This window comes from Bufo bufo, chromosome 3 (assembly GCF_905171765.1).
Source record: "Bufo bufo chromosome 3, aBufBuf1.1, whole genome shotgun sequence".
NCBI classification, from domain to species: Eukaryota; Metazoa; Chordata; class Amphibia; order Anura; family Bufonidae; genus Bufo; species Bufo bufo.
In genome coordinates, this window is record NC_053391.1 from 609,862,690 (window position 1) to 609,880,805 (window position 18,116).

The following is an 18,116-nucleotide window of genomic DNA, read 5'->3' on the forward strand; positions in this document are numbered from 1 at the left end:
CAGACTTCTTCTCACGCTTTAGGGCCCCTAGAATGCCAGGGCAGTATAAATAGACGCCAGGCAGATGGTCGGCACCTGTATCTGCTGTGCCGCATCCTATGAGGAGAAGTCACATGACCCCCATGCCTAACAGATTCTGGGTTATCTAGGACTGTCTAGTCCCGTCAAGTCTGCGCCACTTGCATTTTCTCCCTCCCCTCCCCCATATCTGTCCTGATCATACAGATAGGTTGCGAGTAGGGGAGGTATACTGTACCCTTTACCCCTGTCCCCCGACGAGTTGTGGGGTTTGCCATAGGCAACTACCTATAGTTCCTTTATTTTAGGACATATATAGCATCCTTTTACTCTCCAACGAAACGCGTAGGGACACAGAGTATTTATCTACACTAGTGTAGGATTTCCTTATACATCTATCCACATTAGCACCCATATCCCCTTCCCTCTCTCTTTCATTGGCTGACCCAGGCCATTTTGAGCCCCATAGGGCCTTTCCCTTTTCCCGTCCTTACAGGGCTATCTAGGGTCACTGTTTTTAGGGCTAGGTTCCGGACGGGGCCACCCCTTGCGGGGATCGGACCCCGTATTAGCAGGCACTTTAGGGCAGCTTTAGGCCAAGTAGGGCAACACCAGGGACAGTTTCTTCCCTGTGGCCCTCCTGCACTAAGTGACCATCATCCTGCACAAAGGGACGCATCCATAAGTGCGAACATCTCCCCTAAGGGCACTGGACCGGCTGGTCCTCTTGCCCATCCACCGGTAAGACCTACCCTTTCTTTTTTGCCTCCCTGGCATGCTTATAGACCACGGCACAAGCCACGGTCTTCAGTACCAGCGCTATCTTGCTTACTTACGCTTATTGGTCAAACACTCACGTCCCGCCCCACCCCTGGACGTGCCTGTTCATTTGACCACTGGGTGTACCTGTCACACCAGGTCCCCTGTTCTTTTGTGTCTATGTTTTGTTTGTCAGGTAGGGGTCCTCTTCCCAGGTGGGATTTATAACTATCCTATTAAAAGTTAGGTTTTAAAACGTCACTACCCCTTTTTTTACATTTTTTCTGTCTATTCACGAGTAGTCTATTTTGGGGTAAACCCCAAGGGACCACCCTTCATTATTTTTCAGTATAAATACCCCACATGTGACCCCATTTCGGAAAGAAGACACCCCCAGGTATTCCGTGAGGGGCATATTGAGTCCATGAAAGATTGAAATTTTTGTCCCAAGTTAGCGGAACGGGAGACTTTGTGAGAAAAAAATTAAAAATATCAATTTCCGCTAACTTGTGCCAAAAAAAAAAAATTTCTATGAACTCGCCATGCCCCTCATTGAATACCTTGGGGTGTCTTCTTTCCAAAATGGGGTCACATGTGGGGTATTTATACTGCCCTGGCATTCTAGGGGCCCCAAAGCGTGAGAAGAAGTCTGGTATCCAAATGTCTAAAAATGCCCTCCTAAAAGGAATTTGGGCACCTTTGCGCATCTAGGCTGCAAAAAAGTGTCACACATCTGGTATCGCCGTACTCAGGAGAAGTTGGGGAATGTGTTTTGGGGTGTCATTTTACATATACCCATGCTGGGTGAGAGAAATATCTTGGTCAAATGCCAACTTTGTATAAAAAAATGGGAAAAGTTGTCTTTTGCCAAGATATTTCTCTCACCCAGCATGGGTATATGTAAAATGACACCCCAAAACACATTCCCCAACTTCTCCTGAATACGGCGATACCACATGTGTGACACTTTTTTGCAGCCTAGGTGGGCAAAGGGGCCCATATTCCAAAGAGCACCTTTAGGATTTCACAGGTCATTTACCTACTTACCACACATTTGGGCCCCTAGAATGCCAGGGCAGTATAACTACCCCACAAGTGACCCCATTTTGGAAAGAAGAGACCCCAAGGTATTCGCTGATGGGCATAGTGAGTTCATGGAAGTTTTTATTTTTTGTCACAAGTTTGTGGAATATGAGACTTTGTAAGAAAAAAAAAAAAAAAAAAAAAAAATCATCATTTTCCGCTAACTTGTGACAAAAAATAAAAAGTTCTATGAACTCACTATGCCCATCAGCGAATACCTTAGGGTGTGTACTTTCCGAAATGGGGTCATTTGTGGGGTGTTTGTACTGTCTGGGCATTGTAGAACCTCAGGAAACATGACAGGTGCTCAGAAAGTCAGAGCTGCTTCAAAAAGCGGAAATTCACATTTTTGTACCATAGTTTGTAAACGCTATAACTTTTACCCAAACCATTTTTTTTTTACCCAAACATTTTTTTTTTATCAAAGACATGTAGAACTATAAATTTAGAGCAAAATTTCTATATGGATGTCGTTTTTTTTTGCAAAATTTTACAACTGAAAGTGAAAAATGTCATTTTTTTGCAAAAAAATCGTTAAATTTCGATTAATAACAAAAAAGTAAAAATGTCAGCAGCAATGAAATACCACCAAATGAAAGCTCTATTAGTGAGAAGAAAAGGAGGTAAAATTCATTTGGATGGTAAGTTGCATGACCGAGCAATAAACGGTGAAAGTAGTGTAGGTCAGAAGTGTAAAAAGTGGCCTGGTCTTTCAGGGTGTTTAAGCACTGGGGGCTGAGGTGGTTAAAGTCCTGCACAAAACAAGCCTCATACGGCTATATCGTCCGGGGGGGGGGGGATGAAAATTGCTAGGTCTCTAAGGTGAAAAACGCATACGGGGAAAATGGATCAAACTCGGAGTCACTCTTGAGCTTTCTTCATGATTAGGATGATTTCTGATGGCTGTACCTGTGACGTGCTTGAGGGGAAGTCATCTAGACTTATGTCATTACTTTTTCAATTTTCCAGTGCTAAGAAGAAGAAGATGGCTGACAAGATTCTACCTCAGAGAGTGAGTATTGGCAGAGCGATGAGGCGCTAATACACTTGGATCCGTGCACGGTTATTACTGACTTTCCTCCTTATCCCTTTCTTAGATTCGGGAGTTGGTACCTGAATCTCAGGCTTACATGGATTTATTGGCCTTTGAGAGGAAATTGGATCAGACAATTATGAGGAAACGTCTTGATATTCAGGAAGCCTTGAAAAGGCCGATCAAGGTATTGTTCAGTTTCGTGGCTGTATGAACGGATTTGGGTTGCAGTGTTGGGTTATCCTTTATATGTCGTCTTTTCCTCTTTTATAGCAAAAACGAAAACTTCGGATCTTTATTTCTAACACCTTTAACCCCGCTAAATCTGATGTTGAGGATGGAGAGGGGACTGTGGCATCATGGGAGCTGCGCGTAGAAGGACGTCTCCTTGAGGATGTAAGTGTGTCTGGTTGAGTTGGTCACCTATGGTACGGGGGTAAATTGGCATATGACTGGCCTCTAAAAGAAGTCTCCATACACTGATGTTCTCTTCAGGTAGACACAGTACATCCACCCCCTAGCTTCATCTCATCCAGTACCCTGCTCTTTACAGATGAGACTTTACAGAGAGATTGGCTGGTATCAATTAATTTTCTTACTTTTTGCCATGGAGTATTGCCTAAAAAACGAGCCTTCATACACTGCTATGGCTCTTCAGTGAGAATCAGTAAACCCGCATCTCACCTTCAGGGCGTTTTCAAAGAAGCTCCTTCCAGAGGCATTCGGCTATCTTTATTGGGGCACCAGGAGGAAACACTTTAGGCCATTAGAGGTACCTCAAGTGTATGGCCAGACTAAAGCTGGTCATACACGATAGATCTCTGTTGGCAGAAGCTACGTATTTCAGGGGCTGTTTGGGGCCTCCTGACTCTACCCTAATGGCTGATGTTGAGGGACATAAGATCAGGCACGTTGAACTTCAACTGCCTGATCCTTTTGTGTTTGTGAGATAAGTAGCAGCTTTCTTAGATCCATGGGAGGCTCAGAAGAGATTGCCGTCAGCCGTACAGTTATCTGCGTACAGTAGAATAGGTTACACAGCCCTGTCTGCGGCTCTCGGGGCGAGCTGTGTATTTAGAAGCCCCTCAGAGCTGCATTCCGCTTTAGATCATATGACGGTGTGCACTATTTTAGGCGAGTATGTTGACATTTTGTGTTGCAGGCTGCTTTGTCCAAATACGATGCCACCAAACAGAAGAGGAAATTTTCATCCTTTTTCAAGTCTCTGGTGATTGAACTAGACAAGGACCTGTATGGACCAGATAATCATCTAGTGGAGGTATGTCCGTCTGCTGTGCTTCTGTAGAGTGTATGTCACTGCTGCCAGTATTCTCTTAGATACAGAATGCCTACTTTCCGGATGAAATGTAATGTCAGCTACTGCAGAGAGTTATTGCTGCTGTGCATCCGGTTTCGCAGGTATATTAGGACGTTCATTGTTGGAATAGTCTATATGGAAATAAAGTCCAACTCCAGTCGTGCTGAGACTCTGCCACACAACATTTACTATTCAGACAAGTGCTGCTCTGTGCCTACCGGGCATCAAACTATACTGCTATCAAAGGTACCGGCTGGCTAATAGAAACCCTGGTAAACAAGTCATTTTGCCAGCAGAAGCTCCTGCCAGCCGGGTACTGCAGGGGAATTGTATATCGTAACTTGTAGAAGGGGAATTTTTGAGTGTATTTTGCCCTCTATCTATGACGTCCATGCCCTAATGGGTATTATGGACAGGGTTCCTCTTAAAGGGGCTGTCTCACTTCAGCAAATGGCATTTATCATTTAGAGAAAGCTAATACAAGGCACTTACTAATGTACTATGATTATTCATATTGCCTCCTTTGCTGGTTGGATCCATCACATTATACACTGCTCGTATCCAGGGGTTATAACCACCCTGCAATCCAGCCGCATTGGCTGTGCTTACACACTATAGGAAAGGCATGTCGCCAGAGAGGCTGACGCCTTTTCCCATAGTGTGCAGCACGACCACTGCTGCTTGATTTGCAGGGTGGTCGTAACCTGTGGATACGAGAAGTGTATAATGCAATGGGAAAATTAAATCCAGCCAGCAATCGAGGTAATATGGGCAATCTCAATAAATTAGGAAGTGGCTTGTATTAACTTTCTCTTCATGATAAACGCCACTTGCGCGAGTGAGACAACCATATTAACTCATGCCATTGTAACGCTAGGTTCACATCTCTGTCATAGAATCTGTCAGGAGGCTCAGCTGCAGATTCTGTCATAAATGGCAGAATATGTAGCGCAGCATGCAGCGCTTTTCCCTCTAGTCAAATGATAGAAACTTGACGGACTTTGTTAAAATTACTGATCCAACTTGCTGTCATTTTTAGTGCCCATCACAGGCCTGATAACCAAACTGATTAAAGACTATGGACACCTTTGTGCACTAAAAATCAATAACCCCAAATCTTACCGTAATGCAGCACATAATAAACTTGCACTTGTTTGTTTACTGGTATCAGCTTTGCTTCGCATGCTCTCAGAAATGCTCGAATATGAGATTCACTCACTGTTTCTCATTCCTCAGCTCTGTGGACGTTCCTGTTGATTTCACATGCACAAGCTCCACAGCCCCGCCCCCATATCCTGTTACACAGCACAGCTGCCCCGCCCCCATATCCTGTTACACAGCACAGCTGCCCCGCCCCCATATCCTGTTACACAGCACAGCTGCCCCGCCCCCATATCCTGTTACACAGCACAGCTGCCCCGCCCCCATATCCTGTTACACAGCACAGCTGCCCCGCCCCCATATCCTGTTACACAGCACAGCTGCCCCGCCCCCATATCCTGTTACACAGCACAGCTGCCCCGCCCCCATATCCTGTTACACAGCACAGCTGCCCCGCCCCCATATCCTGTTACACAGCACAGCTGCCCCGCCCCCATATCCTGTTACACAGCACAGCTGCCCCGCCCCCATATCCTGTTACACAGCACAGCTGCCCCGCCCCCATATCCTGTTACACAGCACAGCTGCCCCGCCCCCATATCCTGTTACACAGCACAGCTGCCCCGCCCCCATATCCTGTTACACAGCACAGCTGCCCCGCCCCCATATCCTGTTACACAGCACAGCTGCCCCGCCCCCATATCCTGTTACACAGCACAGCTGCCCCGCCCCCATATCCTGTTACACAGCACAGCTGCCCCGCCCCCATATCCTGTTACACAGCACAGCTGCCCCGCCCCCATATCCTGTTACACAGCACAGCTGCCCCGCCCCCATATCCTGTTACACAGCACAGCTGCCCCGCCCCCATATCCTGTTACACAGCACAGCTGCCCCGCCCCCATATCCTGTTACACAGCACAGCTGCCCCGCCCCCATATCCTGTTACACAGCACAGCTGCCCCGCCCCCATATCCTGTTACACAGCACAGCTGCCCCGCCCCCATATCCTGTTACACAGCACAGCTGCCCCGCCCCCATATCCTGTTACACAGCACAGCTGCCCCGCCCCCATATCCTGTTACACAGCACAGCTGCCCCGCCCCCATATCCTGTTACACAGCACAGCTGCCCCGCCCCCATATCCTGTTACACAGCACAGCTGCCCCGCCCCCATATCCTGTTACACAGCACAGCTGCCCCGCCCCCATATCCTGTTACACAGCACAGCTGCCCCGCCCCCATATCCTGTTACACAGCACAGCTGCCCCGCCCCCATATCCTGTTACACAGCACAGCTGCCCCGCCCCCATATCCTGTTACACAGCACAGCTGCCCCGCCCCCATATCCTGTTATAGAGCAGGTCGTAATGATGCGGTGATACCTAATGTCTATTTTTTAAATTTTATTTCTGAAAGCCAATTTTTTATATATTTTTTTTTTGTTATTGTCTTAGGTAGGGTCTCATTTTTTTTCTGGAAGAGATGACTGTTTGATTAGTACAATTTTGGGGCACATATGCATTTTTGGTTGCTTGGTTTTACACTTTGTCATTTAATGTGATAAAAAATGGCTTTTTTGGCACATTATTTAAAAAAAATTCCCGGTGTAAACCAGACTGGTTAGCGCATGTGATATTTTTATAGAGCAGGTTGTTACGGACGCGGCGATACCTAATGTATTTTTTTGTTTGTTTTTTTTTATATATTTTGGTTTTACACAATAAGCAATTTTGAAACAAAAAAATCATGTTTTAGTGTCTCCATTTTCTGAAAGCCATATTTTTTAATTTTTTGGGCGATTATCTTAGGTAGGGGCTTATTTCTTGTGGGATAAGATGACTGTTTGGTACTATTTCGGGGTACATATGACTTTTTTTTAATTTTTTTTTATTTTTTTTTAATCACTTTTTATACCATTTTGTGGGAAGTGCTGTGGGCAAAATTGCAATTCCATTAAAGTTTTTTTTTTATTTTTTTTTATGGTGTTCACCATGCGGTAAAAGTACGTGATCCTTTTATAGATCTGGTCGTAACGGACGCAGCGATACCAAACTTTTTTTTTAGTGGTTTTATTTTTTACATTTTTTTTATTAATTATGTGTGCAGATATAGCAAGAAGTTAGGGCTCTTTCACACCTGCGTTCTTGTCTTCCGGCATAGAGTTCCGTCGTCGGGGCTCTATGCCGGAAGAATCCTGATCAGGATTATCCTAATGCATTCTGAATGGAGAGAAATCCGTTCAGGATGCATCAGGATGTCTTCAGTTCCGGACCGGAACGTTTTTTGGCCGGAGAAAATACCGCAGCATGCTGCGCTTTTTGCTCCGGCCAAAAATCCGGAACACTTGCCGCAAGGCCGGATCCGGAATTAATGCCCATTGGAAGGCATTGATCCGGATCCGGCCTTAAGCTAAACGTCGTTTCGGCGCATTGCCGGAGCCGACATTTAGCTTTTTCAGAGTGGTTACCATGGCTGCCGGGACGCTAAAGTCCTGACAGCCATGGTAAAGTGTAGCGGGGAGCGGGGGAGCAGCATACTTACCGTCCGTGCGGCTCCCCGGGCGCTCCAGAGTGACGTCAGGGCGCCCCAAGCGCATGGATCATGTGATCACATGGACACATCATCCATGCGCATGGGGCGCTCTGACGTCATTCTGGAGCGCCCCGGGAGCCGCACGGACTGTAAGTATACCGCTCCCCCGCTCCCCACTCCTACTATAGCAACCAGGACATTAATAGCGTCCTGGGTGCCATAGTAACACTGAAAGCATTTGGAAGACGGTTCCGTCTTCAAATGCTTTCAGTACACTTGCGTTTTTCCGGATCCGGCAGGCACCTCCGGCAACGGAAGTGCATGCCGGATCCCAACAACGCAAGTGTGAAAGAGGCCTTAGATTATTTTTTTTATGCTTTTTGTACTTTTAACTTTTTTATATTTTTTTACTTTTTTTTTTTTTTTTTTTTTTTTTGACTCTGACTCACTTGGTTCTCAAAGATCCAGTGGGTCTGATGCCTCTACAATACACTGCAGTACACAGTATAGTCTACTGCAGTGTATTGTCATTCACAGTAAGCCTGATCAGGCTCAGCTATACCATGGCAATCCAGATGCCTGTGAAGGCATCTGGTTGCCATGGTAACTATAGGGACGCTGCCACAGGAGAGCAGCGGCCCGATGGTTATCCCCTCCATGCAGCGGTCCCTAAGGACCGCTTCATGAAAGGGGTTAAACTGCCAACATCTGTGCCAGCACTGTCTGCCGTTTCAAGCAAAGTGTCAGCTGTCGCTCTGCAAACCTTGACTTGGGGGTGGGGGGCTTGTTGCAGCGCCGGCCATCCTGAAGGGGAGGGGGGTGACTGCTTGTATGGAGGTGAGGACGGCTATCCAACACTGCGGGGAAAGGGGGGGGGGGGCGGCGGCGGCATCGGGATGGCAGCAGAGCAGCAGCCCAATGGTTAGCCCCTTCAATACAGCTGTCCCTAAGGACCATGGCATGGAAGGGGTTGTGTCTGCAGTTTGATGCAGAGGTCGCACTACATTTTTTCCAGAAGAGTAAAAATACTCTTAACAATTTTGAGGGGAGGAGGGAGAGGGAGACAGTGAGCGCTCCCGTGTGGACAGGAGGAGTTACAGAAAATCTGTCAGATGACGGATTCTCTGCAAACTCGCTGAGAGCAGCCTGCTGTGCATAGGAAGCACAGCGGGCTGTAGAACTGTCGAAAAAAGATAGATGAATAGAACCAATTGGAGAAATCATTTTCTCCACAAAATAAATTAGTGTAAAAAAAAATATATATTTTTTTTTTTACAAAGGTGTCCATAACCTTTGGCTACATGCACACGACCGTATGTGTTTTGCTGTCCGCAAAAAGAAAAACGGATGACGTCCGTATGTCATCCGTTTTTTTGCGGATCCATTGTAACAGTGCCTATTCTTGTCCTATTGTTATCCGTTTTGCGGACATGTTCTATTATTATTATTTTTTTTTGAGGGGCTACGGAACGGACATACTGATGCAGACAGCACACGGTGTGCTGTCCGCATTTTTTGCTAACCCATTGAAATGAATGGGTCCGCATCCTATCCGCAGAAAAAACGGAACTGACACGGAAGCAAAATACATTTGTGTGCATGTAGCCTTTTAATGCAGTTGCCTAATTCCAGTTTGATGTCTGGTGCTAAGGAGCCGCTGCCAGGAATTGAAATGGTATGTCCACCCAAAAGGTTAAAATGCCTAAATAAAAGATTGGTGGTCATTTCTCAAACATTAGTGTTTTACGCACCGCCTGAGCATACTCTCAATTTATGACGAGGTGCAGGCCTTACAATGCATGTCTTGATGTAAAGAAATGGAGTAAATTTAAGTTTAATCGCAAAAGTGAGGGCCGGTCTTTTTCTGTTGTATTCTATGGGCTGCCTCCCCTAGACATGCGCACCAAGCGATCCTTAGGCTACTTTCACACTAGCGTTTTTACTGGATCCAGCAGGGTTCAGCAAAAAACGCTTCCGTTACTGATAATATAACCATCTGCAACCGTTATGAACGGATCCGGTTGTATTATCTGTAACATAGCCAATACGGATACGTCATGAACTCCATTGAAATTCAATGGAGGACGGATCCGTTTTCGATTGTGGCAGAGAAAACGGATCCGTCCCCGCATCTCAGGACGGAAAGCAAACTACATGTTGCGGTTTGCTCTCCGGTATGGGAACGCATCTAAACGGAACAGAATGCATTTTGGAGCACTCCGTTCTGTTCAGTTTTGTCCCCATTGACAATGAATGGGGACAAAACTGAAGCGTTTTTTTTCCCGTATTGAGCCCCTTATGACGTATCTCAATACCAGAAAACTAAAACGCTAGTGTGAAAGTGGCCTTATTGGAGTACCAACTGAGTGGATTACGAGAAGTAGGCCTTGTCATAAATTAGGAGCATCTTCCATCTAAGACCTGGAGTAGATTTCAGTCGTCATTCACACCCGGCATAACTGGCATAAATGATGATGAATGAACCTCCTATACAGGACATTACAGCCGCTCCAATGCAAATTCTCCACACCACTGATTTCATGTGCTTTGTACTTCCACGGAGTATGGCAGAAGACGTGGACATTTGACATTTTATGATTAAAAGTGAATGGAAAATAGAATTTTCAGCATTATCCTTCCTTTATAATATGGGTGTATATTAGACTTTTAGTCACTTCCCCAATCTAACGCCCCTGTACTGGTCATTTCTTGCAGTGGCACAGAACGCCGACCACACAAGAGACGGATGGGTTTCAGGTGAAGCGCCCAGGAGATGTCAATGTGCGCTGCACTGTGTTACTGATGCTAGATTATCAGGTATGTTTGGAGGAATCGTCCTCTATCCATTTGTAGCAACACTTTTCACGCTGTCTGCAGCTTCTCTACAATTTCTATGTCCTTTTCCAGCCGCCTCAGTTTAAGCTTGACCCCCGCTTGGCCCGTCTTCTTGGTATCCACACCCAGACTCGTCCAGTTATCATCCAAGCCCTATGGCAGTATATCAAAACTCATAAGCTTCAGGACCCTCATGAACGGGAGTTTATCCTCTGTGACAAGTACCTCCAGCAGGTGGGCGCTGCATTCTGTGTTAAACCGCGCCGTCCCTTTTTCCTTTTCGTATCTTCTCACCGTCGCATCTCTTTGCCACCACAGATCTTTGAGTCTCAGAGGATGAAGTTTTCCGAGCTTCCGCAGAGACTCCATGCCCTCCTTATGCCACCGGAGCCAATCATAATCAATCATGTCATTAGGTAAATTGGGTACATTTTTATTTTCTTACGACCTGATTCTAGACCCCCAGACTTGTAACATGCATTGTGCTGTGTTCCTAGTGTGGATCCAAATGATCAGAAGAAGACCGCTTGCTATGATATCGATGTTGAAGTGGATGATACTTTGAAAACACAGATGAATTCCTTTCTTCTCTCTACTTCCAGCCAGCAAGAAATTGCAGCTCTAGATAACAAGGTACAGCTTAATTTTGTTTGGCAGGTGCTGTTGCCGAAACTAGATGCTCATTTTGGCATCTCCCGGCCTGATGGGTAAAGGGCGCCCCATATCCATGGCCACAGCCTACGTGCTGAAAGATGTCGCAGCCACATTTTGACTGTCAGCATCAGTAGAATGCACCGTATGCCTCTAAACAGCTCCCCAAACAGAAACCTCTGCAGAAGTATCGCACTGTGGGCATCTTATAGAGCCTCTGTATTAAAGGGGTCCGTTGAACGACAGATTCTCTTTCAGGGACTGTTGTTTTGTTGCTTACACGGGTTGTGTCTGTTCAAGTGATCATGTGCGGCCGCCCTCCATTCATTTCTATGGAATATCCAACAATAGCCGAGCGCCGGCTCCGTTTTTTCCAGAAGTCCAATAGAAGTGAATGGAGCTGTGGCTGCTTTTGCTTGGGGTGCTTTTCATTTATTTCTAGGGGACTTCTGAAAATAGGTGCAGGTCCCATCTCTGGGCTATCTGACATTGTGGCATATCCTAGCGGTGTGCCACCAATGTCTGAGCAGACTGATCAGGTTTGTGCTATCCTATAAGTTTGGTTGGGCAGGGGAGCTTCTGATGGAGGAAGCCTGTCAATTTACTGTGACACAATTTTAAAGATGATTAACTGGTTAAAGGGGATTGTGGCAAATGCTCTAAAATGAGTTAAACAACAAAACAAACAAAACTCAATTCCCTGTTGACACATGGCAGATGCCACTGAGGCCACCGTTTGGCTGCAGCAAATGCTGACAGCTTGGTGGGGACCACTGGATCATCTGCGCTGGATCCAGGGGGGTATTGAAGAGGTGAACTGTGTTTTTTATTTTGCAGGTGTTTGGCCTGTCCTTTCCTCGACTTAGCTGGGCAACCCATTTTATAATTGGGTTGTCTAGCCTTTCTCTCTCACCCAAAGTGACACCGGGTGCGGGGAGATGCCGATTATGGCCGTTATCAAGGCAACGGTCTGATACCCAGCAAGTCTACAGGTGAAACTCGAAAAATTAGAATATTGTGCAAAGTTCATTTATTTCAGTAATGCAACTTAAAAGGTGAAACTAATATATGAGAGACTCATTACATGCAAAGCGAGATATTTCAAGCCTTTGTTATAATTTGGATGAAATAGCTTATGAAACCCCAAAGCCACAATTTTAAAGGGCCGCTTTGCTCAGGGGGTATGGGTTAATTAGCTGACTAGAGTGTGACACTTTGAGCCTAGAATATTGAACCTTTTCACAAAATTCAAATTTTAAGCTGCATTACTGAAATAAACGGACTTTTGCTCGATAGTCTAATTTTTCGAGTTTCACCTGTACATGTACTGTCATTGCTCTCTCAAGCAGGGTGGCGATGACAGATTCTTGTGCAGACAACAGGATAAAGTTCAAATAAGGTTCCACTTTATTGTGGTGCAAACAGCAAAATAAATAGCCTTTACATTACCGGCAAAAACTGCAAAACAAAATCCTGCTCGTCTGAGCACTAACTAACACAGGTCAGTATCTGCCTCTCCTATTAAACACAGGTCACACTGAGCATCAGGCTTTTCTTAGTCAGGACGGCAGCCAGCCTCCTGGACTTGTCTCCAGACATCACTCCCGAGACTGACAGCCGGGGACGTGTTTTATTTCCCCTTTAAAGGGAACCTGTCACCGGGATTTTGGGTATAGCGTTGAGGACATGGGTTGCTAGATGGCTGCTAGCACATCTGCAATACCCAGTCCCCATAGCTCTGTGTGCTTTTTTTTTTGTGTATAAAAACCGATTTGATACATATGCAAATTAACCTGAGATGAGTCAGAGCTTGAAAATATGACTCTTCTCTGGTCACACAAGTAAGATATGACTCTTTTATGTTAATTTGCATATGTATCAAATCTGTTTTTTTTTTTTACACAATAAAAGCACACGGAGCTATGGGGACTGGGTATTGCGGATGTGCTAGTGGCCATCTAGCAACCCATGTCCTCAGCGCTATACCCAAAATCCCAGTGACAGGTTCCCTTTAACGATCCCAGATGACTACAGCTGGAGATCCCTCAGGCTAGGGGAAAATGCCCTGCATTGGGGAGGTCCCACTACCAAACCTACCTTCCCCAGTCCAATAAAATCCAGCCCATGAATTACTAAAGAAAATAGCTTCAGCAACTATGTTTGCTGAAGCCAGCACCAGCCTGGATCTTGCTTACCTCACCAGTTGAAGAACCTGGGTGAGATATTCACCACTTCCAGGACTTTACCATATATTCTTCTGTTCACATTACCACAGCACGTATCCTATTATTAAGAATAGAACTCTTGCTTGATACTTGCTGGGTGTTGGTGGGTTTTCTTGTCAACTGTCCCAGCATGCAGCAGCATCTCAATACCAATTCACACAGGAGAGGGCATAGCCAACCCTTGTATTGCATCATTGAAAAGCACTAATACATTGGCTTCAGGTCATGCACCAGCCACCTATGCTATAGTTAGGCCTGACTGTTCTAGTTAGAAACAATGGATTTGTTTCCATGGGGCAGGTTACGTGTTCTAGAAAAGAGGATGACTTGTCCTTCCTATGAGCCGTACATTAAGCTTTGCTGTTGGGCTCAGGTTTTCTGTTGATATCTGCATCAGTAGAAGCCAAACTACTAATGGCAGATATTCGGTCCATGGGCAGACCCAATATCGTCTGTGTAAAAGATCAGTAAGGCTCCATTCACACGTCCGCAGATGGGTCCACATTCGTTCTGCAATTTTGCGGAACGGTTGCGGACCCATTCATTTTCTATGGGGACGGAATGGATGCGGACAGCACACAGTGTGCTGTCTGCATCCGCATTTGCGCAGCGCGGCCCCGATCTTCAGGTCCGCAGCTCCGCAAAAGATAGAACATGTCCTATTCTTGTCCGCAGCTTGCGGACAAGAATAGGCATTTCTATAGGGGTGCCGGGCGGGTGTGTTGCGGGTCCACAACACACCACGGACGTGTGAATGGAGCCTAAGGACGAGATTCTGGAACACTATTATTCCTTTTTCATGCTCTATAATATTTTGATGCGTTGAACACATCTCCCCTCGAGGCTTTACTAACGTGCTGCAGTTTGATCGGCCTCAACTAATTCTATATTTTTTCAAGTTTGTAACCTGCATTATGTATTCTGCGAGCGCTGCTTATTGTAGTGATTCAGTTCATGCTCTTGCGCTGTTCCCAGGTGTGCGTTTTCCTCCCTCCGTGTGTTATCGCTGCCACGGTTTCGCTGCCCGTTCTTCTCGTTACATTAAGGTATTCCTCAGACGGATGGGCTGTAAATGATGTGGACACTAGAGATTTGCTTGAAGGAAACCTGTCGCCATGAAAATCCAGTGTAATCTGCAGGCAGCATGTTATAGAGCAGGAGGAGCTGAGCAAACTGATAACATATAGTTTAATGGAAAAAGATTCAGTAAAACTTGTATTTATTCATTTATATTTCTGCTCATTCTGGGCTTTGAAGTCCAGGAGGCGGTCCAATCAGTGATTGACAGCCTTCCCTCTATGACTGTATACAGAGAGCTGTCAATCACTGATGGGACCGCCTCCTTGACATCAGAGCCCAGAATGAGCAGGAATATAAATGAATAAATACAAGTTGTGCCTCATTCACACATCAGGTTTTTGGTCAGCGGTTTCCATCAGTGATTGTGAGCCAAAATCAGGATTGGAGCCTCTTCAGACATAAGGTATAAGGGCTCATGCACACGACCGTATGTATTTTGTGGTCCGCAAAAAATACGGATGACATCAGTGTGCATTTCGTATTTTGCGGAACGAAACAGCTGGTCCACAATAGAACAGTCCTATCCTTGTCCTTAAAGGGGTTCTGCACTTTCATTTAACTGATGATCTATCCTCTGGATAGATCATCAGCTTCTGATCGGCGGGTTCCGACATCCGGGACCCCCGCCGATCAGCTGTTTGAGAAGGCAGCGGCGCTCCAGCAGCGCCGCGGCCTTCTCACTGTTTACCGCCGGCCCAGTGACGTCACGACTAGTATCAACTAGCGTGGGCGGGGCTAAGCTCCATTCAAGTGAACAGAGCTTAGCCCCACCCACGTTAGTTGATACTAGTCGTGACGTCAGTGGGCCGGGAGTAAACAGTGATAAGGCCGCGGCGCTGCTGGAGCGCCGCTGCCTTCTCAAACAGCTGATCGGCGGGGGTCCCGGGTGTCGGACCACCGCCGATCAGAAGCTGATCTATCCAGAGGATAGATCATCAGTTAAATGAAAGTGCAGAACCCCTTTAATGCGAACAATAATAGGACGTGTTCTATTTTTTTATTTATTTTTTGCAGAACGGACATACGGAAACGGAATGCACACGGAGTAACTTCCGTGTTTTTTTTGTTTTGTTTTGTTTTTTGCGGACCCATTGAAGTGAATGGTTCTGCATACGGCAGGCTCCTCCTGCTCTATAACCTGCTGCCAGCGCCTCTGATGCTACGTTCCACATGACCGATTCCTTTAAAGGGAGTCTGTCAGCACTCTACGACCATATACAGCAGTTACATGGCGCTGTAGCACACCTATACATGATTCTAATGGTACCTTTGTTATTTTCTTTAGACATCCAGAAGCAGGAAAAACTACGTTTATTTCATATGCAAATGAGCACTCGCAAGTGCCCAGGGGCGGCGTTCAGTGTGTAGGTGCCCAGGCTGCTCTGCCTTTTTAACCGTTAATCCTCCCCCAGCCTCTTTCTTTGCCCGTCCTCCTATTTCCTTGTATCATCACTAGGTCCGGCCGAGATCCCTTCGCCTGCGCACTGCTTCGCCGGGCCGGGGCATGCACACTGCAATGCCCATTTTGGGTACAGCATCAATTCAACTAGTGCGCATGTGCCAGCCGGCGAAGCAGTGCGCAGGCGCGGGATCTCGGCCGGACCTAGGGATGATACAAGGGAATAGGAGGACGGGCAAAGAAAGAGGCTGGGGGAGGAGTAACGGTTAAAAAGGCAGAGCAGCCTGGGCACCTACACACTGAACGCCGCCCCTGGGCACTTGCGAGTGCTCATTTGCATATGAAATAAACGTAGTTTTTCCTGCTTCTGGATGTCTAAAGAAAATAACAAAGGTACCATTAGAATCCTGTACAGGTGTGCTACAGAGCCATGTAAGTGCTGTATATGGTCATATAGTGGTGACAGACTCCCTTTAAATAGCAATTCTGTTGCATAATGTTATAGCCATAAGCAATTCTTTAACCTCTTAAGGACATAGGGCGTACAGGTACGCCCTTGTGCCCTGGTACTTAAGGACACAGGGCGGACATGTACGCCCTGTGTATTTTCGATCACTGCCGTGCGGCTGGCAGTGATCGGAACCCGGTGCCTGCTCAAATCATTGAGCAGGCACCTAGGCTAAATGCGCGGGGGGGTCCCATGACCCCCCCATGTTGGCGATCGCGGCAAACCGCAGGTCAATTCAGACCTGCGGTTTGCTGCGATTTCTGAAGTTTCTGGTCCCCGCGGTCCCTGACCGCGGGGATCAGAAACTTTATATGCCTAAAAAAAAAGTTTTATTCACCCCCCCCCCCCTGCACCCCCGAATGATTTTTATGGTGGCGGGAGGTGCAGGGGGAGGGTTGCAGGCGGTGCGGGAGGCGGGCGGTGCGGCAGGCGGGATCGCGATCCCCCGCCCGCCTCCCCTTGTATAATCGTTGGTGTCTAGTGGGGATACCAGGGTGCCAGCACATTGCTGGCACCCTGGTATAAACGGCTGACATCTGCGATGCGATGTCAGCCGTTTAACCCTTTCCATACAGCGGTCCGTACGGACCGCTGTATGGAAAAGGTTAACAGCGCAGGGAGCTCCCTCCCTCTCCCATCGGGGGGCTGCTGTGCCTTTGCAGCCCCCCGATGGAGAGGGAGAGAGCCCCCCGAGAGATCCCCTCCTTACCCTTCCCCGTCTGCGAAGTTCTGAGCAGACTGGGAAGGTTCCCATGGCAACAGGACGCCTCTCAGGCGTCCTGCTGTCCATGGTGCTGAACAGATCTGTGCTGAAAGGCATAGATCTGTTCAGTGTAAGTAAAATACAGTACAGAACAATATATATTGTACTGTACTGTATTATACAGACATAAGACCCACTGGATCTTCAAGAACCAAGTGGGTCTGGGTCAAAAAAAAGTGAATAAAAGTGGAAAAAAAAGTAAAAATCAAAAAACACATTTATCACTGATAAAAAATGAAAAAAATAAAATTCCCTACACATGTTTGGTATCGCCGCGTCCGTAACGACCTGATCTATAAAACGGTCATGTTACTTTACCCGAACGGTGAACACCATAAAAATAAAAAATAAAAAACTATGATGAAATTGAAATTTTGCCCACCTTACTTCCCAAAAAAGGTAATAAAAGTGATCAAAAAAGTCGCATGTACGCCAAAATTGTAACAATCAAACCGTCATCTCATCCCGCAAAAATCATACCCTACCCAAGATAATCGCCCAAAAACTGAAAAAACTATGGCTCTTAGACTATGGAAACACTAAAACATGATTTTTTTTGTTTCAAAAATGAAATCATTGTGTAAAACTTACATAAATAAAAAAAAAGTATACATATTAGGTATCGCCGCGTCCGTATCGCCCGGCTCTATAAAAATATCACATGATCTAACCCCTCAGATGACCACCGTAAAAAAATAAAAACTGTGTAAAAAAAGCCATTTTTTGTCATCTTACGTCACAAAAAGTGTAATAGCAAGCAATCAAAAAGTCATATGCACCCCAAAATAGATGCCAATCAAACCGTCAT

The 18,116-nt window shown here is 46.3% G+C and overlaps 1 protein-coding gene across 1 annotated transcript in view; it reads left to right on the forward strand.

Annotated features, from left to right (window-relative positions):
* The window catches only part of SMARCD1 (SWI/SNF related, matrix associated, actin dependent regulator of chromatin, subfamily d, member 1), a 39,809-nt gene that overhangs the window by 11,230 nt on the left and 10,463 nt on the right, over positions 1-18,116 (forward strand). The window contains exons 3-10 of the mRNA XM_040426002.1: positions 2,830-2,872; positions 2,958-3,080; positions 3,167-3,289; positions 4,056-4,172; positions 10,563-10,664; positions 10,755-10,916; positions 11,001-11,098; positions 11,180-11,315. Coding sequence (XP_040281936.1) covers positions 2,830-2,872; positions 2,958-3,080; positions 3,167-3,289; positions 4,056-4,172; positions 10,563-10,664; positions 10,755-10,916; positions 11,001-11,098; positions 11,180-11,315 — 904 coding nt within the window. The remainder of the gene's footprint in view (positions 1-2,829; positions 2,873-2,957; positions 3,081-3,166; positions 3,290-4,055; positions 4,173-10,562; positions 10,665-10,754; positions 10,917-11,000; positions 11,099-11,179; positions 11,316-18,116) is intronic.